General features: G+C 39.3%; 1 protein-coding gene across 2 annotated transcripts in view; it reads left to right on the top strand.

Annotated features, from left to right (window-relative positions):
* MAP3K5 (mitogen-activated protein kinase kinase kinase 5) overlaps positions 1 to 13,354 on the top strand; it is a 228,642-nt gene that overhangs the window by 175,634 nt on the left and 39,654 nt on the right. For both annotated transcript variants that reach the window (XM_019967491.2, XM_070796245.1), the window contains exons 16-19: positions 4,184 to 4,311; positions 5,315 to 5,451; positions 6,389 to 6,494; positions 12,059 to 12,216. In XM_019967491.2, coding sequence (XP_019823050.2) covers positions 4,184 to 4,311; positions 5,315 to 5,451; positions 6,389 to 6,494; positions 12,059 to 12,216 — 529 coding nt within the window. The remainder of the gene's footprint in view (positions 1 to 4,183; positions 4,312 to 5,314; positions 5,452 to 6,388; positions 6,495 to 12,058; positions 12,217 to 13,354) is intronic.

The following is a 13,354-nucleotide window of genomic DNA, read 5'->3' as shown; positions in this document are numbered from 1 at the left end:
CTCCATGGTAACTAGGACTTTCAAAGAGTAGAAAAGGGAATGGCCCGTGTGTTGGGCTCAGGTTATGTTTCATCGTGATTGGTTTATTATATAGATACATGGGGAATAAGCACCAGCTAAAATGGTTTGAACCAGAAGTTCCAGTTTCCGGTCAGGTGTGTTAAGGACATTGGAAGTCAGCACTCCGTTCTAAACTGCAGGTGGAAAGCTGGACCAACTGAGAAATCGACTCTTGTTGAAGCCGTCAGAAAAGTGACGTCACAGGGCAAAAAAAGTTGATGAAATGTCCCCCAACATTGGAGAGACAGTCATAGGGCAGTCCCATACTCTTGTGAGTCTTTGGTCCTCACAAAGACTATTAGAGAAATCCCTTCCTCAGAGACTGCACAGAGCTCTTTCTCAAGTTGAAATCACATCATGTCATTACTACTTAAAACCTGGCTGTGAGTTCTTACAACACAAAACCCAGGAACCTTAACACAGACACCTGCCTCCCTCTGTGGCCTCGCCTCCTCCTCTGCAGCCACGCTGACCTCTCTTTTTCCATCAGGGCCACCAATACCACATATTGGCGGGATTGCCTCGTTGTCATCAATTAGGTCCCAAGTTCAGTTCTCAAGCCCTCAGAGATGCCTTCTCTGATTACCACAAGCACAGAAAGACACCCCTCGTTCCCCTGTAACCAGTGTCCCGGGCCCCAGTTCTCTTTCTGCTTTGCCATCCTTGGTCTTCATTCTTGGTACATGACTTTCTGACAGGTGGTCACTCTGCCTTATCTACATTCCAGACAGGAAGAGGGAAAAGGAAAACGAACTTTCTCAGAAATGTCCAGCCTATTTTCACCTCTTGTTTCATTAGCCAAAAGTGACCACTCCTGACTATGAAGGAGGTTAGAAACTCAGTAGTTTTTAAGTTGGCTAGTTGTTTCTCCAAACAAAATCACAGAAAAAGGGAGGAATGGATATTAGGTAGGTAGACAGTAAATTCAGTTTTAGGTTTTCTATGGTATTTTTGCAATTTCTCCTTGGTTAACTCATGAGACATAAGTATGAATTCTTCTGGGATGGTGATAGAAACTATTCACTAGATACACAAGGGAATATATATATGTATGTGTGTGTGTTATATTAAAATTTTCATCAAATATTCCTATAGGTTCTTAAGTATTATATATTGATACATAGAGTGGATTTTTAAGCGATATAAAATTTAAAAGGATTGTCTTTAGCAATATCACCTTCCTCCCCACCACCAGATAAATGTAAGTAGTCACTTGGAAGAAAACCACTTTGAAAACTGTCTTTGTAGCTTAAGTTTATTCAGCTGCCACTGTGCATACACAGAGTACACCACCAACAGTGAAGATCCATTTGGCATAATGTGGTTTGTTTGAAAACACTTGCATGACAAGCCCTTCTCTTGATAGCTGCTGTGGGGCATCTTTTTGTTACCTCTATGAGAAGATTAAGGTGAAGTCTATAATGTTATTGTGAGATACAACACAGAAAGCATTTCTACCTTTGTGACCTGGAGAGTTTCAAGGTGGCTTTTAAAAAGGTAGCAGTTACAAAGGATAATTGCTAAGATGGTAGGATGGGTGTGAATAATGCATAATCCAGCATACACTAAACACTACCATCTGTAGTGAAGGTCATAGCAACAAAAGCAGCTTCTTCTGTGGTTCCCTCACTCTAAAAACACTTCGTTGGAGCATCAGAGTAGTCATAAGAGCAAGCTGCTGGATTCTAAGGACACTCTCATAATTTGTCCCATCTAGTTGTACATCTTGAGTTGGCTTCCGCTAACATTCTACACATTTGTCAACTATTTTCCTAGGTCAGGTATTTCTACCCAGCTATGTTTTAGAGGAACCTGGGGAACTTTTAAAAAATACTGATGCTCAGGCCATAACCCCCCAAATTCTAGGGTAGGTCATACACATTGATATTTTAAAAAATCCTTCCAGGAGATGCAAAATAGCCAGCCAAGGTTGGGAACTTCAGTGCTTTGAATGGTTGTAGTGGGAATTTGACTCAGGAGAGGTGCTCTGGAGACATGTATGATATATTAATTTTTCAAAGCTAAGTGCATATTTAAGTATCTTTGAATGTCTATACCATTTTTCTTTCTGTTGTCATAGGTAATTGAGAAGAAATGGGATTTTCTTGTAATTCCCACAGACAAGTGTTGCTTATTGACCTGAACAAATTATAATTTCATGCTTATTCAGTGTGTGGTACTTACACTTTCACTTACATTTAGTGAGAATTGCTAGGTATTACTAATCGTTTCCACACTGGAGAAGAGTCCTTATTCTCAGCTAGGATGAATTCTATTATTGTAACTTTTGAGCTATCCTTTGGTTACGTAAGGAGAAGCGTGTGTTGTATATTTATTTCTTCACGATCTTATATTTAAACATTTATGATTGATATTTAATAGGCTGTCAGGGGGTCAGAGCCTTTCAATTATTTGTCATCAACTGAGTGAGCCTCTTGCTTCAGATTATGCAGTCATCTTGATCTCCCAAATCTGAAGAATTGGCCCAATATTGCCACTGATTTATCTCCTGCATATCAAGAGCGATCTTATTAACTAGCATCAATAAAGCATTTTAAACTTCATAGAAAAAGTAACTTGTAAATGTCTTCATAGTTGAGAGTCATTACCTAAGCATCTCCTTGGTAACATTATATACTGGTATTTCTTGCGTTATCTCATTCTAGCAATAGTCAAAATGGTATTGTCCCTAACTGATATCTTGTTAAGGGGTTTAGTTTAATACAAGCCTTTAGCTCCTAGAACAATTCTGAAGAAAAGTAAAATGAGTAAGAGATCTAATATACAAGTCAATTTTTGGTTGTTGCTGGCAGCTTTCTGAGAAATGTTTCACAGGTTATAAAAGTTTGTTTAAATTAAATCAATTTGTGGTCCAGTGGTTAGGACTTGGCAGTTTCATTTCAGGGACCTGGGTTCAGCCTCTAATCAGGGAACTAAGATCCTGCAAGCTACGTGGCTAAGCCAATTAAATAAATTAAAATTTTAAATATATTTAAAAAATAATTAAATGAATTTGGGTTTTTGCAACCTACTAATGTTATTCAATACTGATTCCAGTATTTGTTATGGTCATTCCAGGAAATCCATTCTGCTTATATGGATTTGACTCTGTAAAATTTGAGCATTTCTTGCATGTAGCACTGAAGCAAATTATGAGGCATCAGGCTTATATTTTATGTTATAGTGAGTGCTTTTCACACCTGTAGCTTCCATCATACAACAGAAAAAATATTAGGAAATAGCTATGAGTCTCTGTTCATCATTGCTGGCACCCTACCACAGTTAAGTTATACAATAATTATATTAACATAATATATGATAATATATTAATACTCAGGATTGTTAAAAGTCTACAAACTTCATAGTACTTCAGAAAATCATAAAAAAATGTTGTTCTGTCTGTTCCAGAAATACAAAATTCTTTCATCATAAAATTTAATAAAGCAATATATACCAAGTACGTGATTTTGAAGTCTGGTCTAAAGCTGGTCTTTCAGTATGGAGGCTCAGCTAGGAATGAATAAAAAATAATTTGATACAGTAGAACCGGATAGAATAGAATCAAGGAGACTTGGCATATAAATGGTTTTATATTTTTTTACTGAAGAGTTGTTGGACCTTTCAGGAAGTTCTGGAATGAATATTTAAATTATTTGCAATTTTGTCTTCCTGGGAAGGAATCTCCTGAAATAATAAACTTGTGAAGCGAATGGAATATGAATGTGACAGTGAGCTGTGTGGGTGATTTCACTTCTCCTGGGTTCAGATCTTAGTTCTGTTACTTACTAGCTTGGAAATCTTGGATAGGTTAGTTCTGTGAATCAATTTCCTTATCTGTAACATGGGTATCTTAGTAATACCTTCTCATGGAGTTGTTGTGAGAAATGAGCTAATATATACAAAGACCTAGACTAGTATCTGACACAGTTCCCCTCAAACCCTACCAAGGCTCCAGCTTCACATTTTATGCGAATTTATGTGATGAGAAATAAAGGCCTTAGATGGTCATATTTTATTTCATATATGGGTGAATTCATTTAGCTGGAATTTCCCATTTGTATTGCTTAAATTTATACAAGAAAGTCTGACATAATTAGCTCACTGACATTTGCATGTCTTTCAGATACTCCCAGCCCCTGCATGAAGAAATAGCCTTGCATAAGCATCTGAAGCACAAAAATATTGTCCAGTATCTGGGCTCTTTCAGTGAAAACGGTTTCATTAAAATCTTCATGGAGCAGGTCCCAGGAGGTAAGAGATGGTTTTCTTTCTTTAAAAAGTGTAGGTTTCTACTATATATAAAATTAATAAGCTACAAGGATATATTGCACAACCCAGGGATTATAGCCAAGGTTTGATGATAACTATAAATGTAAAATAACCTTTAAAAATGTCAGATGTTATATACCTGAAACATATAATACTGTACATCAACTATGTCTCAATAAAAATAATAAAGTTTAGGAAAACCTCAAAAAAAAAAAAAAGACTAACTTTTTAAAAATGTTTTCTAGGATCTCGAAGAGTAAAACTGAATGGAATTTATTAGTTTACAGGTCTTAATTTGTGTAAATGTAAATAAAATTTTGACATAAACCTTACACTTTATTGAAAGTGAAAGCTGCTCAGTTGTGTCTGACTGTTTGTGATCCCGTGGACTACAGAGTCCATGGAATTCTCTAGGAGAGAATACTGGAATGGGTAGCCTTTCCCTTCTCCAGGGGATCATCCCAACCCAGGGATCAAACCCAAATGGATTCTTTACCAACTGAGTTATCAGGGAAGCCCCTAGAGTTTATTGGGAGATTAAGGTTTGCAAACTGAGTGGTCTTTTGTGTATGTGTGCCAAGTTGCTTCTGTCGTGTCTGACTCTGCCACTCTATGGACTATATAGCCTGCCAGGCTCCTCTGTCCATGGGATTCTCTAGGCAAGAATACTGCCATCAGTTGCCATTCCATTCTCCAGGGGATCTTCCCAACCCAGGGATCAAACCTGCATCTCCTGCACTGCAGTCAGATTCTTTACCCACTGAGCCACCGGGGAAGCCCCAAGTAGCCATTTCAACTGTATTTGATAAAGACCATCAACAGAGCAGGAACTTTCCTATTTATATTTGAACCTAAGTACTGTGTCTAGTATAATACCTGGGCCACTGTTAATAACCAATAAATGTTAGCTTAATGTTGTAATACTAACATGCTTTAAAGAATTCATTCAAATAAGATTTTATCCACTGTTTCTCCCTACTTACAGGAAGTCTTTCTGCTCTCCTTCGTTCCAAATGGGGCCCACTGAAAGACAATGAGCAAACAATTGGCTTTTATACAAAGCAAATACTGGAAGGATTAAAATACCTCCATGATAATCAGATAGTTCACCGGGATATAAAGGTAGGTTGCACTAGGATTCATTCTTGTAAGGTCTTTGATGGGTAATTGTTTTATTTGCAAAAATTGTTTTCTTATGAGAACGAATTTGGAATGATAAATAAGTCCTAGAAACAGCAGATATACGTCACTCTGCCCTGAGTCAGGTATTGATTGATAGTCATGTCTTACCGCGTTTACCCAAAGAATAAACTCCTTAACCATGTTCAGCCAACAAAGATTGAGTTTCCACTTCATGGCTGGCACTGTTTGAGGTGCTCCATGAGGCTAGAAGCTAAATGGAGCAAAGTTAACAAGGATATGGTCCCTGCTCCCAAGAGGCTTGTAGGCTGGTTAATCTTTGTATCCTTGCCCATAATAGCTACTCAATAAATACTTGTTCAATTAATGGATGAATAGTTAGAAGGAAAAAAATAAAATCCCTACTTCTCACACATATCATATACTCCTGGGTTGATCTAAAATTAGATAATCTGTGAAATTCTCCTTAAAAAGGGAAAATTTAGAACTAATAAATTTATAACAAAATTGGACTATTGAAAGTAAGTTAATATTACTATCCTCAAACTAACACGAATGTCCATTTATTTGTGCTGCCACTAAATATTCCAGGAAAAGAAGTAAAACAGCATAGAATAAGTCAAGTACTAGGAAGGTATAAATATAATTTAACTAATCATACTCATATCAAACACAAATATTTGTGTTATACTATCTATAAACCTCGTTTCACCTTGTGACCCGAGTAGCAGATTGTGAACTGATAGTATGTAAACAAAAATGGTGTCAATAATTCACTACTGATGTTACTGTTAAGGAAGAATATGGAAATAGTATCCTTTTTGCTGTAAGGACACCTTTTCTTATTCGACTTTCAAGCCAATAACAAACAGTATTGGGAGAAAGATAGCATTTCTGATTGAAGTTCTTTCTTCTCTAGGGTGACAATGTGTTGATTAATACCTACAGCGGTGTTCTCAAGATTTCTGATTTCGGAACATCAAAGAGGCTTGCTGGCATAAATCCATGTACTGAAACTTTTACTGGTATGTTTTCGCAGTGATGATACAGATCTTATGTAATTAAAGAAATAATTGCTGTGTTTGAGTATGATGTGAGAGATAAATTTAGTCTGGGTTCTTACCAACATTCATGTTGGTATCTTTTGATGCTCGCTGAAAAATGCTATACAGAATTTCATCTGACCATTGCTTACCTTGTATTTATATAACTCAGTTTCCTGCTCAATGCTGCTGAAGATATATATTTTTTTAACTCTCAATTTGTTATTTGTTTTTCTTTTCATGTCATTCCTTCTCTCCTGGTTGGTCTACAACCACTATAATCCTGACAACATTTCTTTTTTTAACATTTCTTTAGCCCAGCCTCTCAGTGATTCTTACTCGTACTTTAATCACTTCCCATTTGGCCTATGAGTTCTTTCTTTCCTAATCTGTTTACTGCCTGTGGTCTATTCCCCTACTCACAACCTAAATAACTAAGATTTCAATTCAAAAAAAGGAAGTGACTCACTAACTCAGAAGTAGGGTGGAGAGAAAGCTTTGCTGAGAAATTAGGCAATGCAGCTACTAAGCTCCCTCCGTTCGAAAATCCTGAGAGGGTGGAGACAAAGTGACTTCCAAAAAGGTAACAGTAGCCAAGAGGAAACCAAGGCTCATAGAGATTAATGACTGCCCAACAGTTATAGAGAGGACATCTGGAAGTCCAGCCCTGCTCTCCCCTCCAAGTTTTCATCACTCCATTCTGCTGATTCTCATGAAGTGTTGCTGCTGCTGCTGCTAAGTCGCTTCAGTTGTGTCCGACTCTGTGTGACCCCATAGACAGAAGCCCACCAGGCTCCCCCGTCCCTGGGATTCTCCAGGCAAGAACACTGGAGTGGGTTGCCATTTCCTTCTCCAATGCATGAAAGTGAAAAGTGAAAGTGAAGTCGCTCAGTCATGTCCGACTCTTAGCGACCCCATGGACTACAGCCTACCAGGCTCCTCCGTCCATGGGATTTCCAGGCAAGAGTACTGGCGTGGGGTGCCATTGCTTTCTCCTCATGAAGTGTTAAGTTCCTGTTATTGTGACTTCCCTGGTGGTAAAGAATCCGCCTGCAATGCAGGAGCTGCATTAGACGTGGGTTTGAACCCTGGGCCAGGAAGATCCCCTGGAGGAGAACATGGCCACCCACTCCAATATTCTTGCTGGAGAATCATATGGACAGAGAAGCCTGGCAGGTTGCAGTCTATGTGGTCACATGTGTGACTTGGCGGTCCAGCAGCTAAGACTCAGCGCTCTCACTGCCTGGGCTCGGGTTCAGTCTCTGGTCAGGGAACTAAAATCCCACAAGTCTTGCAGTGCAGCAAAATATAATAACAGTAAAAATTAAATTCTTATTATCATCAGAGAGAGAGATTTAGAAAAAAAAAAAGATACTGTAATGGATAATCTTTGGTCTAATATAAAACAGATTGTCCAAATGCCCTCATTTCTGAATTCTGTGATGTGATGGCAGTACTTCCATTTTGCAGATGAAGAAATTGAGAGAGAAGAGATGTCACAGCTGAAAGTCACAAGAGTTTATAAGTGATAGAACTCAGATTTTTAATCCACCCTTTGCACTTTGCTTTGAGCTTCTTGCTCCAGTCCATCTTTCTCTCCACCTTGCTGAAGTGTCTCTTGTGGAAGCCAGGAAGGGGGAAAGGCAGAGAAAGAGAAAGTCTGAAGTCTCAGAACATTCAATCAGCAATGCCTCTGATCCAGTTCCTACTCTCATGGCAGTGGGTATTTCGGGACACAATCAAACCCATTTAGAATGCATTTTTTAAACAAAATGAATTCCAGCCTTCTAGTAACTTTAAATATATTTACATTTCTTTTCCTCATATTCCCTCCATTTGGCAAGAGACCCTTTAAATACTGCCAAGTCTCAGTAACTTCTGCGAGGAAAATCCTGACTTTCAGACATTTGATTTGGGGAAGACGTTAATTTAATATCTGCTGCTTATCTTAAGCATTTTCTTTAATCCCCAGAGAAGTTGTAGTACAGCGGTCCTCCAGGAGCCCTTTGCTTGAACTTCTTGCACGGGCCTCATATGGTGTCCATGTGTGACACACGTGTGGATCGGTCCCCGGCACTGATCACGAGGGCCTGGGGTGTGCGGGCCTCCCAGTGCTAATTCAGCGCTGGTGAAGTCACAGGTGTAGGCAGCCTCTGATGAACTGAGTCAAAAGACAGTGGCCTGTGTGGCTTCTTCGTGATTCGATGAGAAGGAAGGCAGCCACAACTATTCTTTATGGAGCACTTTCTGCATCCAGACTGTGTTAAGTGCTTTACATGTTATTGCATCGAAATTTGTATGTCAGGCCTAATCCTTACGTATCATTATCCCAGTTTATGGTGAGAAAATTAAGGTTCAAAGAGGTTAAATAGTTTGCCTGAGGTCACAAAGCTTGTAAGTCAAAGAGCTGCAATTCAACTAGACTTAACACGCCAAATGGAATGAATTATCTTTTCCCCAAACCTGTTCCACCCACACTCTTCCCTGTCTCGGTTGACCACTCCAACCTTAGAGTTATCCACTGCACCTCTCTTTTCTCACCCTTCAGCTCAGTCAGCCAAGGAAACCTATCAACTCTGTCTTCAAAACATGTCCAAATCTGGACCAGTTCCTCTGCGCCTCCCTGGCTCCCGCCCTCACCTCTCACACACATGATCTCAGTAGCCTTTTCTCCTGCTTCCACTACTGTCTCCCCTCAACTCTACAGCCGGAGCAATCCCATATAGACATAAATCGAGCCCTATCACTCAGAGACTTCGATGGCTTTCTGTTTTTGGAGTCAACAAACACCACAGTCCTTACAATGATGCACAAGGCTCAGACCTTCTCAGAGTCTGTTACCTTTTAGGCCCACTTCCTACCCTTCCCACCTTGCACAGGCCTTCCTGCACTTCCTTCGATCCATCAGGCAGGATCCCGCGGCAGGACATTTGCGTACCCTTTTCCTTTTATGGCACTCTTCTCCCAGCTGTCTGCATAGTGAAGTTCCTCATGTCCTTCAAGTCTTAACTCACAGATCATGCCAGTGAGGCCAGTGATTGCCCTATTTACATGGCAGCCCTCCCCGGACACTTCTGATCCCCTTCTCCTGCTTTTTTCTAATTTTATCATAACACATCACTTTCTAACATACTCTGTAATTTACTTCTGTATGTTACTATAGTTTGCTGTCTGTGTTCCACTGCGAAAATGTCAGCTGCACAAGCCCTGGGATTTCTGTCTGTCTTGGCCACTCCTGCATTCTAAGTGCCTGGCCCATAGAACTGTGCTGTGCTCAGTTGCTCAGTCTTTTCCAACTCTTTGGGACCCCATGGACTGTAGCCTGCTAGGCTCCTCTGTCCATGGAATTTTCTAGTCAAGAATACTGGAGTGGGTTGCCATTTCCTTCTCCAGGGGCTCTTCCCAATCCAGGGGTCAAACCTGCGTGTCCTGCACTGGCAGGTGGATTCTCTACCACTGAGCCACCTGGGAAGCCCTTCTGGCAGTGTTAATCCACGAAATGCCTGAGGGAAGGGAAGGCGACATCGGGGTGCAGCTTTTAGCTTCTGTCTTGTGGCTCCCCAGGTGGTTGTAGTGGTAAAGATATTCTAAAATAGCTAATTTTAAAGTAATTTGTTTATTCTAATGAAGATATTTGAGGTCTGGGTTTTAGACTTAATACTCTCACTGTTCTCCTTGGGCTAATGCTCAGACTGGTTTGATCTTCACTATCCAGCTCTGTAAATCTCTTTATATAAAATACCGTATCATGTGCTTATGGAGTAAATAGAGCAGATTTGAACACATGATTAAACCTGCTTTTTTGGTACCTGATCTATGGGGGATAATTAAACACAATCGTCAAATACCACTCTTTGAAATATTATCTAATGAATCAAAACACTAATTTACTTACAAAGATATTACTTGAATTATTCAATTTTAAAAATTCACTATATTTTTGGTCAGTTGTCATTCCTGCTGAGATATTAGTACAACTTCAGTTCTTCCATTAAATATATTTTAGGTCCACAGATAGTAAGAGTGGTAGGCCTCAGCTCATATTTTCTCAGTGATCACTTAATTTTGTTTACATTGTAAAAAATGATCACTTTAGGGGGAACTATCAATGAAGAGAAATTGTAACGGTTTTGTATTACGAGTAATAATTTGAGGAGCATGGTTACCTTATCCTTCACCAGGTGAAATGCTTTCTTTCAAAAATATGACTGATGTAAGCTGAGGACAGACAGGTGAAGTTGTATGTGATTGTGAGCATGAGCTACTATCATGTAATGATGAGATCTCAAAGATAAACCTGGCAAGATGACAACATTTGACAAAAATAATACACTTTCACTTTTTAAAAAAACATTACAGCCAGTTTCTAGCCTTTGACCATGGGTTTTATAGGAACTGTTTAGAGGAAATTTGTGCAGTAGTTTTCAGGCACAGAGCATTCAAAGGTGTTCCTTGTATTTATCAAAATGTCTCTTATTGGTTATGAATAAGAAAATGCTCAAGTGGCTCTTTTGGCAAATGCTTCAGTATTTGAAGTAATTTATTATGGCATCTTGGATCCTGTTTGCTGATTACATCATTTATATCAGAAGCTAGGGATATGGCAATTTCCTGTTCCTATTTGTACTCCTGACTAATTGCCGGATTTTGAGAAATCACTCCAAACTAGATATATAAATTTGGCCTCTAGTTGTAACTGATAAGATAATTGCAAGTTCGTGTCCACTTGGGAAGTACGAAATCAGAACTAAAACCGGGGGTTCTTGGCCCCCGTGTAGTGCTCTTTGCATCGTACCACACTTTTCGACTCCTTGATTCCATGAAGCCTTTTAAATTTCCTCTCTTTTTTATTCTACTCTTCTTCACTCCAGTGATTTGTTTATACTGATGGCTCATAACCTGACTTTAACCCATTAAATCTGTTATTCTCTGGACCACAGGCTCATAGCAGAAGCCATGTACGATAGATTTACAGAGTAAAGTACACCCAAAATTATTTACATTATTTTAAACAATGGCTTTCAGAAATTTTTATGTTTTCATGTTTAAGAAATAAGTATGAAAACAGAAGAACTGAGCATTCAATCAGGAATTGAGAAATAACAGACTAAGGAAATGGATGAATGACCCAGATTTTTCCTGCAAAAGATTGGAAGTATACGTAAAGGGAATCTCCGTGTATTTGAAAAACTGATTGCAGAAAATGTGTGTTGAGTATTTTCTGTTATTCTCAAATGACTATTAGAAGTTTCAAAGAGGTCCCAATGAAATGATGCCTCAATTACACTGTACTGTCTAGGAAATGAGGAAGTATCTATTCATAAACAGATAATATTAGTAAGATATGTTTATATCACTAGTGAAATCCATTATGAAAACTGCTATTTCCCCTTTTATTAGCAGCAGAGAAAACTGGAACTTAAAAAGATGAGATACTAAGACCTGAATCATGCTTTTAAGTTCTTATTTATGTAAATAACTTGAAACTGTTGTTAGTGCCTCTGTTTTCTCTTTTTAAACTGTAACTGTGTTTGAATTCTATCCAGGTACCCTCCAGTATATGGCACCAGAAATAATAGATAAAGGACCAAGAGGCTATGGAAAGGCAGCAGACATTTGGTCTCTGGGCTGCACGATCATTGAAATGGCCACTGGAAAACCACCCTTTTATGAACTGGGGGAACCACAAGCAGCTATGTTCAAGGTCATATTTCATATCTTAAATGTCCTAAAAATCAGTGGTTGAAGCTCTTTACGGCTCTTGGAGTTCCATGTCTGTATGTCATATTTTTTTAAGCAAAAGGAAAGGAGCCTGAGCTAGCACAATCTTAAGATCTAAAGTTCAAGTTTCACTCCCCTCGGTCAGCTTCACATGGAGGGTCTCTCTCAACATCTCTCACTCAGCTACCAAGTGAGACTCAGTGTAATGCCCTTTGACCACCTTTTCACGATGCAGTATGATTAACACGCCACTCCACGGAAGATGATTTAAGCCCTTTGGAAAACACAGTCTGAAAAATCTTCCACTGAGGGACATATAAAAACATTTTTTATCCATTTAGGTATTAAAGACATGTTTTGCTTTTCTCCTCTATCATTATAGTTTAAAGTTTCCGTAGATAAAAGGATATAGTTGTTTTAAGTACATCAACCTTATTCTCATCTATCTACTCTTCCAGCCTGTTACTTTGCCCATTAGTAACTCTTCTGGGGCTGGGAAAGGAAGCAGCTCCAGCTCTCAAAATAGGGAGCATGTGAAATGGAAATAGACCAGAGAGAGCCTGGGGGCCACAGGTTCAGCATCCGGGGCCTGGACAGTGACCTGCCCCTGAATCCCTGCAGTCTTCACCTGCCACTCCACTGAGCCAGAGGAATATTAAACTGAACCCCTGTCTCCCAGGAAGTGAAGCTCACATCTCTGCTATTCTCTGAGGCATCAGACTTTTGATTGTAATTTGTTATTCCTTTCCCTGCCACTGACCATGTTTCTAGCACTTACTCCATTTGTGATTACCCCTCTTATGAGGGACCATTTGTCACGTCCCTTCTATGTTTGTACCAAACTTGGTTTACCTGAAGCTTGGAGACAAGCTGATGGGCTGCTGCTGATACAGAAATGAGTAGTATAACCACACCTGAAAAAAACAATGAGCTGCTCAGAGATCTGCCTTTCTGGGCATGAATGGATGTCTTTCTCTTCTTGGCCAGTCTGTCAAGTTCTCACCAATCTCTGGGACTTCACTCTGAAATGTTCCTCTGTTACCCATCGGTGCAGGGATTATTAAGCAACATGCTTTAGAGGAAATAGCATGCTCTGGCACTGATTTGCATCATTTTAATCC

Source organism: Bos indicus, chromosome 9 (genome assembly GCF_029378745.1).
Source record: "Bos indicus isolate NIAB-ARS_2022 breed Sahiwal x Tharparkar chromosome 9, NIAB-ARS_B.indTharparkar_mat_pri_1.0, whole genome shotgun sequence".
NCBI classification, from domain to species: domain Eukaryota; kingdom Metazoa; phylum Chordata; class Mammalia; order Artiodactyla; family Bovidae; genus Bos; species Bos indicus.
Note: the sequence above shows the minus strand (reverse complement) of the source record. Positions and strands in the feature narration are given on the sequence as shown.